Source organism: Pipra filicauda, unplaced genomic scaffold (genome assembly GCF_003945595.2).
Source record: "Pipra filicauda isolate LSUMZ 115617 unplaced genomic scaffold, ASM394559v2 scaffold251_size2273266_pilon, whole genome shotgun sequence".
NCBI classification, from domain to species: domain Eukaryota; kingdom Metazoa; phylum Chordata; class Aves; order Passeriformes; family Pipridae; genus Pipra; species Pipra filicauda.
This window is the reverse complement of record NW_024104367.1, coordinates 219,501-241,927: the sequence shown is the minus strand read 5'-3', so window position 1 is coordinate 241,927 and position 22,427 is coordinate 219,501. Positions and strand designations below refer to the sequence as shown.

Genomic DNA, 22,427 nt, shown 5'->3' with positions numbered 1-22,427 from the left:
ATGCATTTTCTTCTGCACCCTCAGCAGGCTGTTCATGGACAGCTACAGCAGGTCAGCTGACAAGAGGAAATTCAATCAACCACAGCAAAGTGCAAATTGAAATGATCTCCACTCCACCTTGCTCATTGTGTCAGTGACAAGAAACTTTGCCCACCTTCTGAGTCAGGATGATGAGATTCCTTTGAGATACTCAGCTGTAAATCTGGTTTCTCTTTGTACAAGTCCTCAACACAGTAATTTCTGATGATCTACTCTCGAAAGGAATTAAATGGTTTATGCACTATAGAGCAAAGTCATGCAACACTGGAATGTGAAAAGCCCATTTCAGTGTCAAAAAAATGGCTATTAATTGAGGAATTAATAATCTGTCAAAGTTTAAGCAATTTCCTTACCAAACCCAAAAGTAAAAAAGCCATTTTTCCAACAGTTTTTTAGGAAATAAAGACTAGTGATTACTAAAGTTAAAAGTTTCCTTTTCCAGATACATCTAAATAGCCTATTTTGAGAGCTGAAGCACATTCTGTAAATGAATGGCTGTTGTGAAGCAGATTGCAACTCCTTTTAATGCCTAATGAAACTACAAGGAATATTTCAGAAAATACACCGAGTGCAATGGACTTATAATTCTCTTTTTAAAGTTATTTTGAGAATCTCTCAGAGAGATGATTGCAAATAGGAGTTTACTATTTATATATTGAGCAGACTATATAGAATTAAATATATATTATCAAAATGTGGAAATTTCTAATTCTATCCAAGGAGGTGAATAGCTAATAAAGGCATGGTAACCACTACATTATAAAGAGTGCAGAGAAGTGGGGTTTTTAGATTTTTTATATTTTTATGAAGGCCTAGGAAGAAAAGGAAGCCACAGAAACAGCCTTGAATAAGCCCTCTACTCTTTGCCTGATTTCTCAGTTTTTAAGATACCTCCCATATCATTTTGGTTGTTTGGAGAGAATCATGTGGTTGCAAAGGAGAACATAACAAACTGCAACACATCATGGGATGGGACCATTTCCCAAACAGAATGACAACCAGCAGGGCTTCAGGGGAGATGGCTGGGATAAAGCACAGCAATTTAAAGAGAATATCACTTGTAATGATTTTCCTCTGACATTGAAATGCTGCCTAACCCGTTGGACACCAAGTTGTTGAGCTTGCAGTTCCCTAAGACAGAACTCAAATTTTGGCACTGAAGAAACAGAACAATCTTCTCATCTACTTCACCCTGAGAGGTAGAAAACCAAACAAACTGTCCTCTCTAACATCACTCTTCATGAAGAGATAATCACAGAAGTGCTGCCTTTCTAAGAGGCTTTCCTGCTGGGACTCTACATTCTCAAGCTAAATTGACAAAATATTTCTCCTTTAAAACACTGTTACCAAAGAAAACCTCCTGTGCTGCTTTTTAGGTTTTGTTCCAGAGAACACTGATCCAAAATTACTTTGGGTTGGCACCATCACCAAGGATAACAGTCATGAAACACTTTCAAGCAGCTCCTATGACAATGAGAATCATTCTCTGTCATGTAGTGAATGGCACTGATGAACTTTGTGCTGCCCTATTCCCAAGAAAATCTAGGAGGACACGAAGTGGTCCCCAAGCTGCTCTATCACTCTCCTCCTCAGCAGGATTGGGAAACAAAATGGAAAAGAAGTGTGGGTTAAAGTAAAGGCAGGTCAGTAAGGCAAAATCAAAGAAGCAAAGGAAAACAAGAGATTTATTCCCTACTTCCCATTCACAGGCAATGTCCAGCCAGTTGAGATGACTGAAATGCTGCTGAAACATATAGAACTTGTGGGTTTTGTTGGATCAATACATGCCAGCACAGAACTGGCTGCTCAGGGCCTCCCGTTCTCCCCCTCCCACAAAGCTCTTCACTCAACAGCAGCAACCTCACCCATCTCCCCATCACACCCAGGTCAAAAGGAATTGCTCCTCACAGAAGAATAAAATGCTTCAGATCCTCAGCAAAAAGAACCACACACCTTCCCAGACTGACTTCACTGCAAGTCCACTCACCCCAGAGTCAAGGGGCACCAGGATGAATCACAGAATATGCTGAGTTGAAAGGGACCCCCGAGGAATGATGGACTCCCTTCTGCTGATCTTTGCTCTTGTCCCTCTCACAACAGCAAAAACTCACTGTATTTTAGGGGCTGGATGAGACAGATAATTCAAGAGAAAATATCAGCCAACAGGGGTGGAGTGATGTGAAAGCAATTTATTAAAACTCTGTGTTGCTCTTATAAAGAGTTTAATCCACTCTTCTCCTGGGGGCTGCTGATTTCTGTCTCAGAGAACCCTCCTGAGCCATTAATCACTGCAACTGCTCCCTCCATCAGACATCACTGCTCCTGGGGAACTGAGACTACCCATAAGGAAGAGGATACTTGGAACTGACTAATTCAAAAATATTTTAGACAAACATTTATAACAATCTTTTCCAAATCGAGACCAAAATTTTAAGTCACCTCAAGCCATATTTAGGCAGTTAAAGGAATGATTGGTGTTGTCCACAACTGTAACTGAAACATCAGCTTTTCACATGGCATTTCCTTCAGCATCTGTGAATGAGACACTATGTGAGGCCAGCAAGACCACTGGTCTGGATGAACACACCCATTTTTGTGCTGTTTCACAGTTCAAACCGAATGTGCTGAAGTTCAGCCTCTTCTGTCAGGTCCTTGGAGGTGGTTAAAGACGTTACAAAGCATAAATAATTACTGTCTTCAGATTGCTTTGGGAAGTTTAGATCAAAGACTTGGCATCCATCTGAAGGGTCAAAATAATTCACAGCCACAGGGGGGGTATCCCATTTTCCTGCTGATTGCAAGGAAACCTGAGATGGGATGAAGAAAGCTGTTGACTCTTCCAAAGTCCTACTGACTTTGGATTCAAATCAATGGATTCGAGTTACTACAAGTTAATTGAGCTGCAGGAACTGTCTGCATGTCAACTCTCAAGCTCAGGCAAAGGCAACATAATCCATCCTCCCTTAACTCTGTTTCACAGTAGATTAATGACCTGGCATTTCTGTGAAGCTTATAAAGACCAAAGAGCATGAAGATGGGCAACAATCAAGGTCACTCTGAAACACATTAAATCACAACCTGAGCATGTGATGTCCTATCAAAATATGAATATATTTGAAGGTTTGGAAGAAATGTGTATAAGTAGTGAAAACTTTTTGAGAGTTTTCTTAGAGAAATCCTTAGAAATTATTCTACCTATTTCCTGGCAGTTCTGCCTTTCTTGGTCTGTTATTTTGAGGGGTTTTTTTTGCATAGAGCGGACTCTTTTCTCTTAAAATTTCTTTTTCTACTAGTAATCTTTTCTCTCTTCTACACATTTGTGGCACAGATTTTAATGTACTGTCAGGGAAATAATTTAGCTAAGGGAAATGGAGATGCAACTATTGGAATCAGGAAAGTCTTAAAGAATACAAATGTTATCCTAATTTAAGAAATTGGGCCAAATCATAAACCCAGAGCCATTACATGTTATTCAATGAAAATTCAGATCTCAATTCAGATCATTTTTGACTTATTTAAATTTTAAGCAAAAATTACTGCAGAATCAGGATGTACCTCACTCTTCTTGCCTGAGCAAAAATTGAGCAAGAATGTCAGGATCCAGCAATTAATTATAGACTAAAAGACAAGAATGGAAACAATAAGAACTGACATCTGACTCTAAATGTAGGAGTCTTTTCAAAGTAATAGGATATGGAGGAGGGGGGGAAATTTTGCAGAGATATTGATTCCTGATTGTGCTGCAGAACAAACATGGCAGCAATGCCAGAGCCAGGACAGAGGGCTGAGTTATTTTAGGATTTCAATGACAGCTGTCAAAAATACTGTGACCCTTATAAAGCTTCAAATATTGAAACAAGCTTGAAAACTGAGCCACTCACAGAGTTATTAAGCCATATATAGATGTGTGTAAAAACAGAGGCACTAAGTAAAGCCCTGTGATATCAATTTAAAAGGCAAAAGCAATGCCATGAAACATCCCTCTCTGTGTTTTGCCCTTATTTGCAAAGTTCCTTGGGTTGAATGATTGCTCTGTTCAACACTGAGCAGGAGCTGCTGTGCTCCAACAACACGACACTGCCAGGGAGAGATGCACTGGGCAAAAGTCACAATTTCTGTTGTGTGTGTCAGGAGAAGGTGCCCAGACTTGTCTCCTGCTTGGAAGGAACACCAGAGCTGTAAATGCCAAGTATCACAAAGCCACTTGTCAATCTTTCCTTCTCTGCCACCCACAGCCCTCCTGACCCTGACACACACAGGGTGTGTGATTGCATTTGTTGGTGGGATCAGGTACAGAACACAGGGATACTGCAGTGCATGAGGTATTAAAAAACCTAACCAACCACAAGTCAAAAAACATAAGGTCTGAAAGAAAGGGAAAAAACTCAAACACCAGAAATGGACTGTTTAAAATAAACTGTCTGAGCTTCATCCCCACTGATCAGGTTACATAAAACACTTAATCACATAAGAAATCCATAAATGAATTATGCAAGGAAAGCTGTAACTGTGAAGGAAAGCAAAATAATCCAAACTAACCCAATATCTTCTATTTTTCTATGATACATAATTCAATTTAAATTCAAAACAAGGCAGTTGCATGTTCAGGAAACACACACTTAAAGTTGGATTATTACTTTTTCATAAAGACTATAGCCTTGCTCAGGAGATGCTGTCCAAGATGTTAGGTTAGATATTAGAAAAATAATCTTTACTGTGAGGATGGTGAGGCACTGGAACAGGTTGCCAGAGAAGTTGTGGATGCCCCATCCCTGAAATTGTTTAATGCCAAGTTGGATGGGGCCTGAGCAACCTGATGTGGTGGAAAGTGTCCCTGCCCACAGCAGGGGGCTGGAACAAGATGATCTTTAAGATCCCCTCCAACCCAAATTGTTCTATGATTCTATGAATTTTTATCTGTACATTCAAGATCACATGGTGAGTGTAATCAGAGTGGAACTCTTTGCTCAAGGTATTTCCTATTTTAAAAGTTTATAATGTTTCAAAATGCAAATGGTCAAATTACCAGGAAAGGAATTACTCAATGGTTGTTAAAGATTTAATAACTATCTCCTATATCAGGAAGACTTTGAGCTCTAAGTCACTGAAGGTTGGGAGAATTTGCTGAATCATAGAATCATAAAGGCTGGAAAAGATCTCCAAGATCATCAAGTCCAATCTTTGACTGAACACCATCATGTCAACTAAAGCCTGGCACTAAGTGCCACATCCAGTCACTAATGATCACTTGTACTCCTGACTGTTGCTCTGTTTTCAATAGCTGAGCAACACTATCAACCATTGCATCATCCACCAAGAAGGGAAACACTGCTTTATTCCTCTGGGGCTCTTGCCTCTTTATTCATTGGAGATTGAAAGGCTGGAAAGCACAGTAAGCCCATGGGATTTAAGGAATCTCTATAGCAAAGTCTGTGTGCTCAGTCCAGCAACCTTTGTCTGATAGAAAGGTGTCTTGGTAAAGAGGAAGGCACCCTCTGTTGCAATGACTTCTTCCAAGAAAAGGGAGCAGTCAAGTCATCATTCCCTCTCTCTCTCTTTGCCTAACAGGATCGAGATGATTAAGTTGTCACTGGAAAGTACATTTTCTAAACATCAAACCCATTTACCATCTTTCTCAAAGTTTGTCACCTCTATTTTCCTATAAATAATGCTTCAGGCTTAGGATTCCAACAGTCTTGATTGTCACTTTGGGTAAGTGTGCACTCATCCAAACGAGTCAAAAGAAGGGCACAGAAGGTCTGTTTAGATTGAAGAAATATTGACACTGTACAAAGATGTTTTTAACAAAAAGGCTTCTCCCAGACTGCTGCTGCAAACCCATCCTTTTACATGGGCACTGATGTTGGCAGCAAAAGGAGCAGCTGCAGAGCTGACACAGGATGTGCACAACGTGACCCAAGAGTTCCTGGGCTATTTTCCTAAGGTGTCAGCAAACAAACACACAGACAGAAGTCCTCAGGAGTTTCTCTTCATTCTCTGTACATGCTCTTCCCTCTCCCTGCCAGACAAAACTGCCCCAAGGGAGCAGTGACACACTTATGGCAGAGGCCTGGACAGGCAAAGAGTCGGGGCTCAGAGCTCTCCTGAACAGCTGGGCCCTCTGCACACACGGATCCAGAGCCAGGGGTGGCACAACTGTCTGCAAAACTCATGGGAAAAACTGCTTTTTACTTCTCAAGATACAAAGTGATCTTTGCCCTGGAAGGAATGGGCTTGTCTGTCCAAGTCATGTCTGAGTTGTGGTGTTAAGACGAACCGTTGATTCAGTATCATTATTGCAAAAGTAGAAACATCAACCAAATAAAAATAAAAAAAAAAGGAAGAACACTTTATATGTTAATAATCAAAACAATATTAATAATCATAGATATTAATGGCATCATTTCTTTGACTCACTGAATAGTGACCTTCATATTTCTCATTGCCACTCAGGAAAGCTAAAGAAGCCCCTACCTTTAATATCCTGGAAATGGCACTTAAACCACTGGAATGGAGTAGCTGATGCTGTTTCTTTTGGCTCCTGAATTATCCAGCATGGAGTAAACTCTTTATGACATGTTAAATGGAAGTTCTTGCCAGTCATCACTGAATTTGGGATTTTATTCAGTGATTTGTCCTATGCCAACCACAGTATTTAGTAACTAGTTTCCTAACTTGCTTTCTTCCCTCTTGTTTTCTCTGAAGAGTCATGTAGAGCTGTTACACACTAAAATCCAACTGTTCTTCCTCTCCCTAAAGTATGTAAGACAGTTTTATATCAACCAATTTCTTGAGGTAGCTGAATCTTTAAATCCACTGATATTTTGAAATCCACTTATATTTTAAAACCCACTTGCATTAAAATTCAGAGTAGAATTGCATGCATCATTGTGGACATGGAAATCCTGAAAACATTCTGATCTGGAAATCTTCAAACTATAAATATGAAATCTGTTGCACACCATTTGGGTTAGGAACCATTTCTAAAGATCAGAAATCATACTTGTTCCAGTATAACTTAATGCAGGTTCTGCCTACATTTTTACTGCTGGAGGATAACTCTTGTTTTAGAAGCTTAGTAATTAGTTTCAAAACTGATGATGAAAAGTAGAGGATTATATTTTTCCTAGGGCTCTCATTAGTATCTTTAGGTTCACTTCCCCCAAGACATGGATCTCTGAACAGAAGATTAACTTTAGTTTTCCAATGGAGAAAACTAAATGGAAATTGTAAGAATATTTTGGTTCTCTGACTTTCTCCACTTCAGGGATTTAGATTAAAATGTGTCTAGATGTAGCCAACTGATGATAAGATTTGTAATTTCTAGTAGATAGGAATATTTAACTGTGTTAAAAGAAATTGCATTATATTACAGATTATCATGATGGAACACATTTCCAAACTAATGCAGGGTAAAACCAGAGTAATGCAATTAAAATTATTGTAGTTGCTCTAGATTTAAATTATCAGGACAGATCACTGTTTGCACCCATAAGCAGTGTCTCATGTAAAAGAGGGATAAAAATATACATAGAAATTAGATAGATAGATAGATGTGCTGTAAGAACATCGATATTCAGTCAATCTAAAGGACCATTTTCCTGATATCCTCACTTCAGGGCTGGCCAAACACCAAGGAAAATCCTTATAGCTATTTCTCCTTGCAATAATGTAGAGCTTTTGATCATCCTCATTCAAACCCAGTGAGGTGGTAGATATCCTTCCACAATTTCTTTTTTTTTGGTCATGCATAATTCCCAAATTTTGGCATCCACAACATCATGCCACAAGTAGTTCCAAAGGTTAAAAAGTGTGGAGAATCATCTTTCTGTGATTGTTTCGAACCACCCCCTTCTAGTTTCTAGTAGAAAGGAGGCAATTCCTTCATCCTTGGGTGGAAGGAGAGCACTGCCAAGCAGCACTGAACTCTCATAAAAGCAAATTATTAAAAAAAATCTATCAATCCTTTGTGCTTTCCCTAAGGTGGTTCCAGAGGATAGCTCAGGCTAACAAATCTCCACTTAAATTTTTGCAAAAGGTCCCAGTGAGCCTCAGTATAAGACAGGATCTACTAAGGACAGGAGTGATGTCACACATGCTTCATTCAAGTCTCTGAGGGACACGAGGGGTCTCTAAACTAAGAATTGTCCCCACCCTCCATTGCTTTCTGCCTCAGGGTTCCTACTTTTTCTCTGCAGGAAAAGTCTCACTGATATTTTTGGGTTCAGGTTTTACCAGTTGGAACCTTTCCCATGGTATCAGCCACACAGACCCCCTCTGGGTGGCAGAAAATCTGTAAATCTCATAATCTCCCCTTGAATAATGGTTGGGAAACCTTCTAAAGAAGGAGACAGCTAGAGATGCTTTGTATCAGAAGGAGATTATCAGAAATAATTTGAGTCATTTTCCAGGGGTAATGAGGCAAAAGAAAGGAAAATAAAAACTTTCTTTTTGTCTTATACTTTACATTTAAAGAACAGTCTTTACAGAGACAATATGTCACAGATTATACTTCACCAGTGGAATGAAGTTGTTTTGATATCTCACTATATTGCTGAGGTTACAGCCCAGTCCTCCTACTAGAGACCAACACTCCTTTAGGCGTAGATCCAGGGCAAAGATCTCCAAAAATCCCTTTTTATTTTTCATCCCCTACTGAAATCTCCAATTGTTTGTTTTTCTGCCTCTCAAGAGAGTCTCTTTGGAACATCTCAGAAGGTAAGTGTGCTTTGCAACATCTCTGGGCTGTTGGATTGTCCCTGACTCTGCTTCAGTCTGGAGTCTTTAACACTGTTTCTGTATCTCTAATTCATATGGAGTCAGGATCTATCAGTCAGAATTGCTATGAGATCCATGTAAAAGCAAGCCCAGTACAAACAGCAGAGAAAAGGGTAATATGATGTTTTGTTTGAATATCACCTCGGCTCACATTTCAGGACCCACTAAGGCTATTTCTGAGACAGAGAAATATTTTAGTAGGCCGGACCTGAACCTGCAGGTGAAGATATTTTTTCTTACCATAATCAGCTCCCTAAACTGTCTCTCAGCCATCTCACAGAGTGTGATAAAAGACTTAGTTAGAGGTTTTTACCTGTGGAAACCACAACCAGCTCAGCGCTTGACAGAGACCGCGATGATGATGACAATGAGCACCAGAACAGCCAAAGCGATGGAGAGGAGGCAGCACTTCATCTTCCTGGCTCGTAGCTGAGAGGAGAAAGACAGAGAAATAAATACATGGATCTTTAATGGGAAGATGGAGAGAAAATGTTGCTATTTTTTGTTGAGAAAATAGCTATTTGAAAGCAGTCAGTGCAACATGGAGAAATTCTCTGTTTTTTTTGACTTCCAGTGAAAATCCTCCTTGAGTACAACACCTTCTCTACGCTACTTTCTTCCCGCTTAAATCATTGTGCCACACTAAATATCCAGGTTTTGCTTGGAGAGCTGGACTTGGGTAAGGCTGCTTGGTTTGGTTTTGGTTGGGGGGTGTCAGATCTGCTTTCTGGCTGCCAGGAGAAAACTGTCTCCTGTGAGATAAAGAGGTCCCTCTCCACTCTGCTGTGCAATGAAATTGAGACAAGCAATAACATGGGTTGTTTGCAGGGCAGGCAAATATACTTCCAGTATTAACCACCCTGACTTCATTCCATTTCAAATACAGAAAAAGAGATTCTACAGAGTTTTAACTTTGATGCCCGTTTCTACTTCAACCCATCAACCTACCCAGTGACCTCCATGGACATAATGTTATTTATTCCTATTTAAAATCTTTTGCAATAATTCAATTCCTTTTTAGATGGATTAGAAGGAGGTTGTTTCCATGATCCCACAGTGTATGTTATCTTCTTATCCAATACACACACAAAAAAGTATCTTCAATGAAACAGTTAACTCAGACATTTTCCTTGAGACCAGATCAACCAGTCCTGCAGCCACCAGACTTGGTAATGTCATCTTGATATGAAAAGATTTATTTATTTATTTTTCAACCCCCAATCAAACGAATTCTTTTATTAAAGTGTGTATTTCCAGACTATTGGGTTTTTTTCACATTAAGACACTGTGTTGTCCTGCCTCCCTGGCAGATAATCAGTGAGTCATCTTGGCTCTCCATCAGCTTTTCAGTTACTCACACAGATATGTTTTCTTTGGGTTTGGGAAAAAGCAAAAAAAAAAAGGCACTTTAAATACATCATCCCATGTGCATGTGTTAAGAAGGATCTTTTTGTCAGGCATGAAAGGAAAGAGATGTGCAAGGGGATTCCCCAAAACCTTACTTTGGGGTACAGATTTGTTCACACTTTTCCATCAGTTTACTGTGAATCTTTGGGGAGAATAAAGGTGGACAAGGGCTCACAGAAATTATTGTGAGGCCCTGGCACAGGTTGCCCAGAGAAGCTGTGGTTGCCCCATCCCTGGAAGTGTTCAAGGCCACATTGGATGGGCTTGGAGCAACCTGGTCTGCTGGAAGGTTTCCCTGCCCATGAAAGGAGGCTTGGAACTGGATGATCTTTAAGGTCATTTCCAACCCAAACCATTCTATGATTCGGGTTCTCTTTAATATTTTTTTTGCCCCCCACAAAGTGTTGTTTCCTCAGGGTTGCTCCACACTTGGAGCTTTAATTTCTAGAAGGGTAACTGCAGTGCACTCTGAAAGCTCAGCACATGAGACAACAGACCTACTAAACCATCCCCTCTTATTTTAACTTTGATTAATTCCAAGTCAAACCAGGAAACCTCTGCTCCCAACTGCAAACTGTCTCGAGGTACTTCGGTGTCCTTGTCCAACTCTAAAATGTCAAAGCCTGTGTTTGGTCAGCAGAGGACGCCGATGGGTCATTTAGCTTCAAGTAGCAGTCTCAGATAATCCTGAAAAGCAGCTTCAAATGCTGCACAATTATCACTTCAGAGGGCTTTTCCATCATTCCCTTTGCAGAGAGATTCCCCTGTTTTCCTCCTTCTACCCTTACAAAGTCCTATTCACTCTAATTTTGCATTTATATATTCTCACCTCCTTCCTAATTTTCTTGGTTTTAACCAACTAAAGCAAATATAAAACTCAACCATAAACAAACTAAGACTGATCAGAGGTAGGAAAAATGCAGCCTAGCCTCTATTCTGGTATTTGGTCCACATTTTATGAGCTTGTCCTGGCTGGTAAGTCAGGATAATGATTCCTGCTGTTTACAACATCTCTTAGTAGATTTAGTATTTCACAGTCTTAAAATCTGGGGCAGGATTCTCCTGTTTATTCCTAGTTCTTTTTTCTTATTTTATATTTCAGCAAGGAAAATGTTCAGTATTTTGAGTTCCTTTAGTCTCCAGCCATAAATTTGTACATGCTGGTGGAGCATTAGAAGCTGTTCCTGAGCTCTGCCTGATCACACCACCTTTCCTACAGATCCTGAGGAAGAGTGGTTGGATACCCCAGCTTCTTTTTGTCACTTGGTTAAAAAAATACTGATAATTGAGCAAAAGGCAGCAACTCCCTTCACTCTACAGGTGCCCAGGCTGCTTCAGGAAGGGCTATGGAATCATCCCTTCACATGTAACTTGACACAAAGGTTGGACTTGATGATCCTGGAGGTTTTTTCCAACCTTAATTAATATTAGAACAGAACAGGTTGTACAGATTGTCTCACCAGACAGGATCTGTAGACCATGGTGTGGGCACCCTCACCTGAATATTACATAAATCTATGTTAATAAACAACATACATAATAATATCACATCTAACAACTCTGGTTATTATGTCCAGTTCAGGTTAACAGAATCTGAGATTATAAACCGCGTCTTAATGCCCCACTGTCATTCTTGAGGGACATTGGGACACATGCCTATATTTTTAATAACACCAAGGTAACAACACCCACTGGAAGTACATCAGCATCAGAAATGTAAGCACTCAACAGCTAGGCAATGTTGCATTTCCCATTATATATATTATTATTACAATTATTTATTTTTTTCCCCTCTCCCTCTCAGGCAGGATTTCTGCCTCACTCAGTAAATGAGTAATTATTATGCCGTGCATATCATATATCTTTATAAATTTTGTATACCTATTCAAGTTTCCTTGGGACATCCATCTACAGTCATGTTCACATGAGACCAGACAAACCTTTCACTTTATGCAAAGGTCCTAATTTTCCCATGGGAGTTTCATGACAGCAGAATCACATAGTTAATATTTCTATCTCAAACACCCCAAACATCAATGCAATGATTGAGTTGTATCCATTTTAAGTGAAGGAAGTGGAGACATTTCGTGAGGGAAAGCATGGCTGATCTCAAGAGAATTCCAATTTTCCAAAGGAATAAAAAAATAAAAATAAAAAAGGAAGAAGAATAAAAAATGAATAAAAAAGCAAATGTGATTCATCATGTCATCCCTTGAATCAAAGTTAATCTACACATACATGGAAATAGTAAATTATATCCAAACCTGTAATGGGTTTATTTCTCATGGCAGATCCTACCAGGTTTCTGCCAAAGTATTAGAGGTCTCAGAACAGCAGAGCCACAGCCACAGAAAAGTTAAGGACAAATAAAAAAAAAACAAAACCAAACAACCCACAAAAAGCCAAACCATCTGTAAAATGAATCATTTATTTTACAACATAATTCTTCAGAGAGCTTTGCATTTTTATAGCGTTTCCCACACGGCCGACTCTTCTTTTTCCAGCTCTTCTTTTTCCAGCTCTTTCTGCTTTAACTGCTGAAGATCTTTCTTTCTCAGTTGCATTAGGGCTATGCCCCGTCCTCCTTGACTCTCCTGGGCACAGGGAGCTCCGAGGCAACGTGTCCCCCTCTCAGTTCCTGCAGCTACACCCACAGTCGCTCAGAGGAGCAATCTGAGATCATTTTGCCCCCCAGCTTCCACTTGCACTTGAAGCACACTCAGATGTTTACAAAGACAAGGCATTCCTAGAACAGCAGATGGATCAACACCTGAAGTGCACTCTTAGTAAAAGCTGAATTTTGAGAGTCTTCCCCTCAACTTCAAAGAAGTACCAAGAAAACTCGAGTGTTTTGTTGTTTCGTTGTTTTTTTTTTCCAGAGACCTGGAGGTTTTGCCAAACACTCCTAGAGGTCACATGGCTGCTTTCTCCATCTTTTTCTTGCTAAATTGCAAAGCTCTGTCCACATACAGGAGCTGATAGAATTTAACAAAACCTCCTAAAAAACATGTTTTATCCAGGCGAACTTGTATCCTGACAATCCGCTTTGGAAAACACTGATTCCTGTTAACTATCACTTAAAATGAGTATCTAAATAGAGATATAGAAATCAAGGCAACAAACAATTTCAGGCTGAATTTGGGAAAAGTTCAAAGCTACTAGATTATCTTCTGCTAGAAAATGTCTGAGAAGTAATTATAAGCTCAGTATCTGATTAATCTTAATTATATTAGCTTATTCTAAACCTTGAATGCTATGCTGCAGCACTGCTCTGGTTTTTCAGCTCTCTTCCCAACCTGTTGTAAGTCCATTACCCAGAACACCTCAAATTTGTTGATTAAATTGCAGCTAATCTATTTTCATTGTACACATTTTCCCAAGATGAAAAGAATCCAGCGTGGGACAAACCCCCCCCTAATCCTGTAGCAAGATGTAATGGCTTTTTACAGTTATTTTTGCAAGGCTCTCGGGGTTTTTTAGTAAAATAGGTAAAGATATATTTTAATCCTGGCAGAAGCTCTTTAAACACACATGTGAAACAGGAGTGAAAAGCAGGGAAGGGAGGAGCAAAGGCTATTTAGGGACACAGCTGAGAAGTACTTTATATTGACAGGAAAACTGGATGTGACTGAGCCTGGAAGAAACCTTTCCTTCATTGTTTCAGAAAATGAAGCTGCAAGTCATATTTTACAACCTAGAAGTTATTTATTTCTTGGGGGTGAAATGTGAAATGTTGGAAGACATTTTAATTATGTCACAACAGATAGTTAAGTAATTAAAAACCATTAAAGCCCATTACAGCCTCAGGCCCAGAGAAGCAAGTTTCATCTTGGAAATTCCTAAGCAAATACATTTACAAGGAGGAAAAAAATGTTTTCTTGCTAAGGATTCAAAAACTAGCTGGGGCCAAGCATTGATAATAGGAGAGGCTAAAGGAAATTGTTTTCTCTGTACTTATATTGAATAGAAAAAAAAGTAAAAAGCACTTGAATCATGTATGGAAATTCAGCATCGAGCTTTTCTACCCTCTGTGGGTTGGTTAAACTTTGCACTGCAAGGCAGGATGGTCAAGACTTCTCAACTGCCTCCACAAAGGAGATGAAAATCCCTAGAAACAGGTATTTTAGTTCAGGCAGGGATTTGTACCAGAACAGCTGCTCTATTCTGAGAACATCAGAGCATGTGACAACACCTTAGAGTAGAGACACCCCCTGTCTCTACTCCATGGTCGGGGCATTTTCTAGGTCTCCTGCAGGACAGAATCAGTGGGCAGGGTGCTTTCTTTAGCTAAATTAATCTCACCAATATCCCACCTTTTATTCCATCTCTCCCTAGTCTTAGTCCTTGCCCTTGGATAAGGATGATGAGGGTAACCAAAGAGCTTCATCCAACATGGTTAACCCAAGACCATGTGTCTCTGTCCCTCCCTCCTGCAATGCCAAATAATGTAAACCTTTATGGAATCACTGAATCATTAAGGTTGGAAAAGACCTTTAAGATCGAGTCCAACCATCAGCCCAACACCAACATCGTGTTCACCACTAATCCATGTCCTCAAGTGCATATCCACACATTTTTTGAACATTTCCAGGAACAGTGAGTTCACCACTCTCCTGTTTGCTTGACAACTTGTTCAGTGAAGAATTTTTTTCCTGATATCCAATAGAAACCTCCCCTGGTCCAGCTTGACACTGTTTCCTCTCATCCTGTCACTTGTTACCTGGGAGAAGAGGTAGACAACCACCTCACCACAACCTCCTTTCAGGTATTTGTGAAGAGCAATAAGGTGTTCCCTCAGCCTCCTTTTCTCCAGGCTGGAGGAAAGGCCTAGACATACTCCAGGATTTTCAGTTTGGTTCTATGGGCAAGAATCTGTCTCCTGGGGGAAAAGGTCCATTTTTCAATGATCATTCCTCAGGTTATTCTGGCAAGCAACCAAAATCTACCCTGCACTCAGTGCCAAAAGACACAGTGAGATGACCCATTTTACTCACAGAAATGCTTACACGTATTGTAACACAATTTTAAAATAACAAACAAGTCATGAAGCATTTTCCAACAGAGCCAGGATTATAAGAACTTCTGAAAGTACAGTTCCACTACTTGAGCAAAGAAACCATTGCAGCTTTATCTGCTCTGGAAATTTATTTCCTGCAAACCCATTCAGCAAATAAAACCAAAAAATTATTAAATGTAGTAACCACACAACATCAGCTGCCAGTTATCAGGTCAGGTCCTTTTAAGGGCTTCTGTTGGGCAATGAAAACCCACCTTGATTAATTTTCAAGTGCTGTTTCCTTCATTGTAAGATTAACAAATCTGTTTGACATAAAATGGTTCACTTTATATGCAAATCTCTGTAGAGAGTTTTGTGACATTAAAGAGGTTCATACAATTTTGTTCACCCTGCCCTCAGAGGTCATTTGGAATTGCATGAAAGCGTTTGTCTATGCCCTTAATATGCATTTTGAAAGCTAATTTGAGGTCTGCTGGATTGAGAGCCCAGGTCCTTAATTACGTTTGGACGTGTTTCTACAAAGATGATATTATGAATCTGAAACTGCTGTCATTCCAACACACAATAGCACAAGCTCTGCAGAAGGCTGGGGAGTTCTCATGGGAGAGAAAAAGGAAATATTGGAGCAACACAGCAGAAAATCAGACCTTGTAGATGTGTGGTTATCTCCAAGCTTTATGTAAACATACAGAAGGGGAAAAAAATCCCTTTACATTTGCAACAGTGCTTTCATTACTATTATTATTATTATTATTATTATTAATACTTCATATTCCATTTGCATTGATAAGATCCCTCAGCCAAGCCACACACAGTCACCTCTGATAAGAGAGTAAACACACTGTGTTATTGCAGTGGAAGGGAGGAACACGACCTTTAACGTGTGTACAAATTAAAATGCACTGACCAAATTTGGTGACCTTTATGGTATGGCTTCCTTATAGAGGAACAATGAATTTGCTATCAAATATCACTGCCTCTGCAGGCAGGCTGGAAAAGGCCAGTGATATTATTAAGCACTTACAGTGTTTTTAAATGAGAACAAAGTAGACAAGTTGCATATAAGTAAAACCCAGAAGATATGAGAGCAACAGGGAAAGGCCAGCCCACAGCAGCAAGGAAATATTTCACTTTGCTTTGACACATTGTTTTTGGGCCTTTACTTCCACATCATTTCGACTGATTTCAACTTTCCCTTATGATGTTGTGTCTGTGTATTTGCCTCTTTCCACCAATTCTGTACACTCTTCCCATTCCCCATAAATCTCTTCATGATTCTCTTCTTAGTAATTATTTTCCTTGCATTCATCCCTGGAAGTGTTCCAAGACAGGCTGCTTGGGGCCCCTAAGCAACCTGGTCTAGTGGAAGGTGTCCCTGCTTATGGCAGGAACCAGATCATCTTTAAGGTCTCTTCCAACTGAAACCATTCCATGATTCCACGTGATTCTGTGATATATCCCAGGTGAAGCCAAGTGCCATCACTACGTATGATTCCTCAACATATCCTAATGCAATACCGCATTTTCTCCTCACATTTAGCAAGTGATAACCATCCAGGATTGAACTTCCCATTCCTGTAATCCACCTCAAGTTATTTCTTTTAAATGATAATATTGCAGCCGAATCAAAGAAAAAAACTACTGGAAAATATCCAAGTGTCCCACCCTGAAAAAGATAATGGAAACATTTTCTCTAGTGCCAACATGCTTTGGGGAAAGATCAGTGAAAGTGTACTTCTTAGTGTTTCTAGGAAATTCGGCTCAACTTTGGAAAGATACGACTTCTCTCAAACCCCAGTTCAGGTACATTCATGACTAGTTCAAAATCTGAGATACTTTTCACCATCTGCACCCATCTCCTATCAGTGTTTTCTGACACAGCACAGTGTTGTCTATGTTGGTTTGCCAGCCCCCAGCTGACAGGGGCTGATGTCAAGCCTGTATACACAGATTTAATTGCTGCATTTCCTACCTTCTGAATGCTTGAATTAGCAATCCTAACATTCCACTAATGCACTTGTTTTTCTAATGGCTGAGCCATCATTTGTAATAACACATGATAATGGCTTACATTTCTATCATGTCTTTCAAGGCAGCAAACCTCCAACGTGATTCACAAATTCACTATAAAGAGGATTATTTTTTTTTACCAGCACTGGAATGAAGCCACATTCCTCTGGCAGCTGTTTGAGTTCTACAGAGCAAACCCAGCCAGCAGCTTAAAGCAGGTCCTGACCAGTGTGTGCACCTGAAACACCAGAGACCATGTTTTCCCAAACCAGAATTCCCCCAAGGCAGCAAAGCAAATGTCCTCATACTTTTGCAGAAACCACCTTGAGATGCTTAAAAGCCCCACACAGACTCATGGAGAACTTAATTCCCTCAACAATTTAAACCCAGGAACACATTTGCAAGGCAGCAGAGAGGAGAGAAAATAACTTGCCACATTCAAGCAGTGCTGTGCTCAGAGAAAACTTTCTTGCTGAGCTGTGTTTATTAGTTAGATTATATTATTTTAGGAATAGGAATACTTGGCTGGATTGGAAAGGACTGTCTTTTTATCACCGTGCTGCTGACCTCAATGCTTTGAGCCCATCAGTTTTCACCCACCTCACTTATCTAGTCCGTAAATCATCAGTTCCTCTGTGAGGGAGTTGTGGGGGCCAGGGCAAAACATCTTAATTCTTGAACCGTATATAGCTCATTCTGTGTCCTAAAAAATGCTTTAGCTCCCCACATTGGCTTCTTTTTGCCATTAACAGCTGGATCAAACTTTGCAGAATCTTGTAAGGACCAGAGCCAAAGAAATTATGTAGTTTGGTTTAAATCCAGTGTACTCTTATGAGATTCTGGTCCAAATAAGTTGAGAATTTTTCCTGTGTGCAGCCAGATGCAATATTTTTATTTGAGAATTCTAATAAAAATAAAATGCTAAAGGGTGGAACATCAGCCATGAAGGGTCTTTTGACCATCCTCAAACAAATGTAAGTGTCAAATAAAGAAAACAAAGGCACTTCTAGGGGGTGGTAGGAAAAAAAAATCATAGAATCATTTGGGTTGGAAATGACTTCTAAGATGATTGAATCCAACTGTTAATGTAGAACTGCCAAGGTCACAACTAAACCATGTCCCCAAGTGTCACATCTACATGTCTTTTAAAAACCTCCAGGGGTGGTGACTCTGTCACTTACCTGGACAACCTGTTCCAATCCTTGACAACACCCCCCATGAAGAAATTGTTCATAATATTCATTCCAAACCCTCCCTGGCACAACCTGAGACTGTTTCCTCTGGCTATACAACAATATTTTTCACACTGGGACTGAGAAAAAGGATTTTCTTTCTTCAAAGCACAGTGTTCTTGAACTAAGACTTGCCTTCAGATCTCACCAGTAATTAAGACAAATTCCCCTCGGTGTAAGTGTTCAGGCAGCAAAGAACAAACTGAAGGTCTGAGCTGGTCTGACTCTGTCACCAGAAAGTATTTGTACATAACAATATCAGTCAGTGCACTACAGGAACTGATCCACAAAAAAGCTCCTCCCAGCCCCAGGAATCATAAATAAACATAAATTTTGGAAGAGGTTCCAGGAAGTGCTGTGCCAATAATGCCTTGGGAAGTCAGTGCTACGAGGTGATGAATCTCCAGAGTGAAAATGTCACAGAACCATAATAGGCAATGTCATGTGTGTGTGTTTTCATGGGACTAATTGATAGGATTGAGAAAAAAACAAACAAACAAAAAAACCCAAACCAAAACCAACGAAGTAAACAAAAAAACACCCCAAAAAAGGGACAAAAAAACCAAACCCCCTCCAAACAAATAAAAAAATCAAATCAAACCAAAGCAAAAAAAAACCCCACCACAACACAAAAAGCAAAAATGACTCATGTTCCTTCTTTCAAAGTCTCTGCTTTTTCTTTACTCTGTCCATTGATTTAATATATGACATTACTTCCTACAAACTTTGCTCATCGCTATCACTGACATCACTACTATTCTGGTAATATCTTTACTACCACTAAAATACTCCCATCATTAGCATGTCAAGCAGTGGTTGACATGCTTCTGCTTGTCTCTTCTACTGCACTGCTTTAAATAGATCTCTAAACACAGTAAATAGGGTTTTTTTCCTGGTACTGAAGTCCAAAGAGTGTAGAAAAAAAAATTACCTTTAACAGAATCTTACCCCTCCCGAAAAGGCTTATTAGAAGGCTGGAGGGGGACCTTTTATAAGGGCATTTGGTGATAGGACAAGAGAGAATGGCTTTAAACTGAAAAAGGGCAGGTTTAGATTTGATATTAGGAAGAAATTCTTCCCTGTGAGGGTGGTGAGGAGCTGGAACAGGTTGCCCAGAGAGATTGTGGATTCCCTGTCCCTGGAAGTGTTCAAAGCCAGGTTGGACAGGGCTTGGAACAACCTGGGTTAGTGGAAGGTGTCCCTGCCCATGGCAGGGGGTTGGAATGAGATAATTTTTAAGGTCCCTTCCAACCCAAACCACTCTGTGATTTTACGAACGAGACAAAAAGAATGTTCCTTAAAACAGAAATCTCAGGATAACCATTGGATTTTGCAACCAAGAACACAATTAAATGCTATTTTTCACCAGTTTACAAGGAACCACCATGTCCCTGCTGCTCCTCTGCAGTATGAGGATACTTGGGAGCAAAGTGCTAAGGAAGAGAGTAAATTAAACTGAGACCAGGCAGGACAATCTCACTTGTGAAAAGTGACAGGTCGTGTTCTAGGAACCCAAGGAATGCACACCTCCTCACTTTGTCTCATACAGGCAGACTAAAAGCAATTTTACAGGTCCTTAACCCCATAAATACTTTTACATATGTGAGTCTTCACCTATTCAAAATAGATCTCAGAAATAAAAGCTGAGAATCTCAAATAATTACTAAATGACAAAAGGATGTTTTCTTTTCACTACTTACTTATGTCTGTCACAAAGAGGTGAATAAAGCCACAGCTAGTGTAACAGCAGTGAAACTAAGAAGAAATAGTGCCTCAATATCATTAATTAGGTGGCACAGAATTAAATCTGAGGCAGTTTGATCTTCTGTAGAAGCCAAGAAGAATTGGTGAAATTCCTAATCTGAGCTTTTGTTCAAACCCATACAAGCTCTTTCAGGTTTTAACAGTATTTGGACTCTCCATTGTTTTATCATTTTCAGTTTTCTGATGGATTAAATTGAACAAATGCCAGGGGGTAGTCTGAGTTGATACTGCACTTCTGACCCTAAGAGAAAGCACAAATTATTGGAAAATCTTGTGTGAAAGAGTATTCTCAAGAGGTTTGCTGCTCAGTTTTACAGATGGAGATCCAGGGAAAGTCAAATAAAGAGCAGAGTTCAGGGCTTGTAAGAACAGCATTCAAATACAAAGACTAAAAAAATAAAAATATCTCAAAATAGCAGACAATGAGGAGAACTGTACAGGCAGATATAGCAACTATGCCTTCCTTTCTCATTAAATTATGTGATCCTTTGAAAGCCATTTAACTTCTTCATTCCTTAATTGCCCCTTTTATAAGATTAGAGGTGTTACTTCATTAAACAAATTGAGCAAAAGTGGTGCCACCTGTGATGATGGATCTGTTATGTGCCAAGATCAGCACACGAGCCCTGTTCTTAAAACATCCAGTTTGCACATGGATGGATTTTTTCTTTGGTTTTGTTTTATGTAAACCTGTCCAGACATTTTTAAATTAAAACCTTTAAAGTCTTCCAGGGCAATAGTACTTTTCTTTAATTATGTAGTCACACAATAGTTATGGTATAAAATGGAATAAAATGTAGTCACTTCATTTCTCAACCAACCATTTTAAGCTCTCAGCAGCATTATCCTTAAATACATGTCCTAAAGTGGAGTTTACTCGGAACTAAACTAAGATGAACAAAGCCTGATATGAAAGCTGAGAACGACCAGAGGTCTAAACATTTTGGTGTTCCTCAGTCCCTGGCAATAAGTACTCAGCAGCATTCTGAATTTTTCACTGTCATCACAGCTGTGAGTTCCCTGCATCTACGTCAAAATCCTGGTGGATTTGCAAATTGTAATGGACTCTGAATAAAAGAGATGAATGTTACAAACAATGGAATATCAGCATCGCTTCACAAATGGCCTTGGAGCCTGACCCTGTTGGTCAGAACTGCAACCCCCCATGTCTAGGCAGAGTCTTGTCAGCGCTGCCAACACAAAGGGCTTTTTATGTGAAGTGTGTAGTAATAACTTGACTGTGATAGACAACATAATAGAGCTCTGGGAATGTCACAGAGCACAGTGCCAACAGTGGATCCTACGGAGCATATCAATTCCTAGCAGCAGCAACAAGAGGACGGGCTGAAAAAGAAAGAATTAAATGAAATTATGAGTCCAAACGTGAAAACAATTTTAGTGTTTGAGTTTTATCTCATTGCAAGGATGGAAAGGGACAGAAAGCAATGAAGTGTAATAAATCCACCACATCTGTGTATATATGTGTATGATTCCTGTCATGGTGCCAATTTGCAGCCAGTTTGCCAGGTACACATTAAAAAGCACATCTACTCCATCCAGTCATGCTGTGTAAGGAACAAACAACCTGCAAATACTTCTTCCAATGAATAAAACAGCACAGAGATAAGATTCTCTAGAATAGTAGAAACCAGGGCACGTAGCTAAAAGACAACATGTCACTCAACTATAACTAACTTTTAGCCAAGAAAAAGATATTTTGGTTACATCTAAATAAAAGTTCATAGAGATGAGCAGCCAACAAACTAATAAACTGTCAACTAAGCTCAGTTCAAAAAGTTTTTATATAGTTCAGTTTGTTATGACATGGTTTCCTTCAAAATATTCTGGGTGGCTTTCCTAGGCTGCTGAGAAGATGAGGACATGAATGAGTTTCCAGGATAAAGTTTATCTGAAAATCCTCCCAAACTTATCTACAAATCCTCCCAAAGTCCTGAAAACTGAACTGAACGACTGGTTTGAAGCTCTGAGAAAGTTTCTAAAGTAGTTCTGGGCGCTTCCACCTCCACTGAAGCCTCCATGGGAGATTATGCCCTGGTGCTATTTGGAGAACGACTCAAAGGCAGCATCTCCAGAGAGGTTCCGCTTACGGAATTTATTTGAGGTTGACATTCAAGAAACCAGATACTTTTGAAGAGTCCAGAGAAGCAAAGGGGAGCTCT

At 39.7% G+C, this 22,427-nt stretch overlaps 1 protein-coding gene across 1 annotated transcript in view; it reads right to left on the bottom strand.

Moving 5' to 3' along the window:
• TSNARE1 (t-SNARE domain containing 1) overlaps nt 1–22,427 on the bottom strand; it is a 264,001-nt gene that overhangs the window by 54,017 nt on the left and 187,557 nt on the right. The window contains exon 8 of the mRNA XM_027741611.2: nt 9,131–9,246. Coding sequence (XP_027597412.2) covers nt 9,151–9,246 — 96 coding nt within the window. The 3' untranslated portion in view covers nt 9,131–9,150. The remainder of the gene's footprint in view (nt 1–9,130; nt 9,247–22,427) is intronic.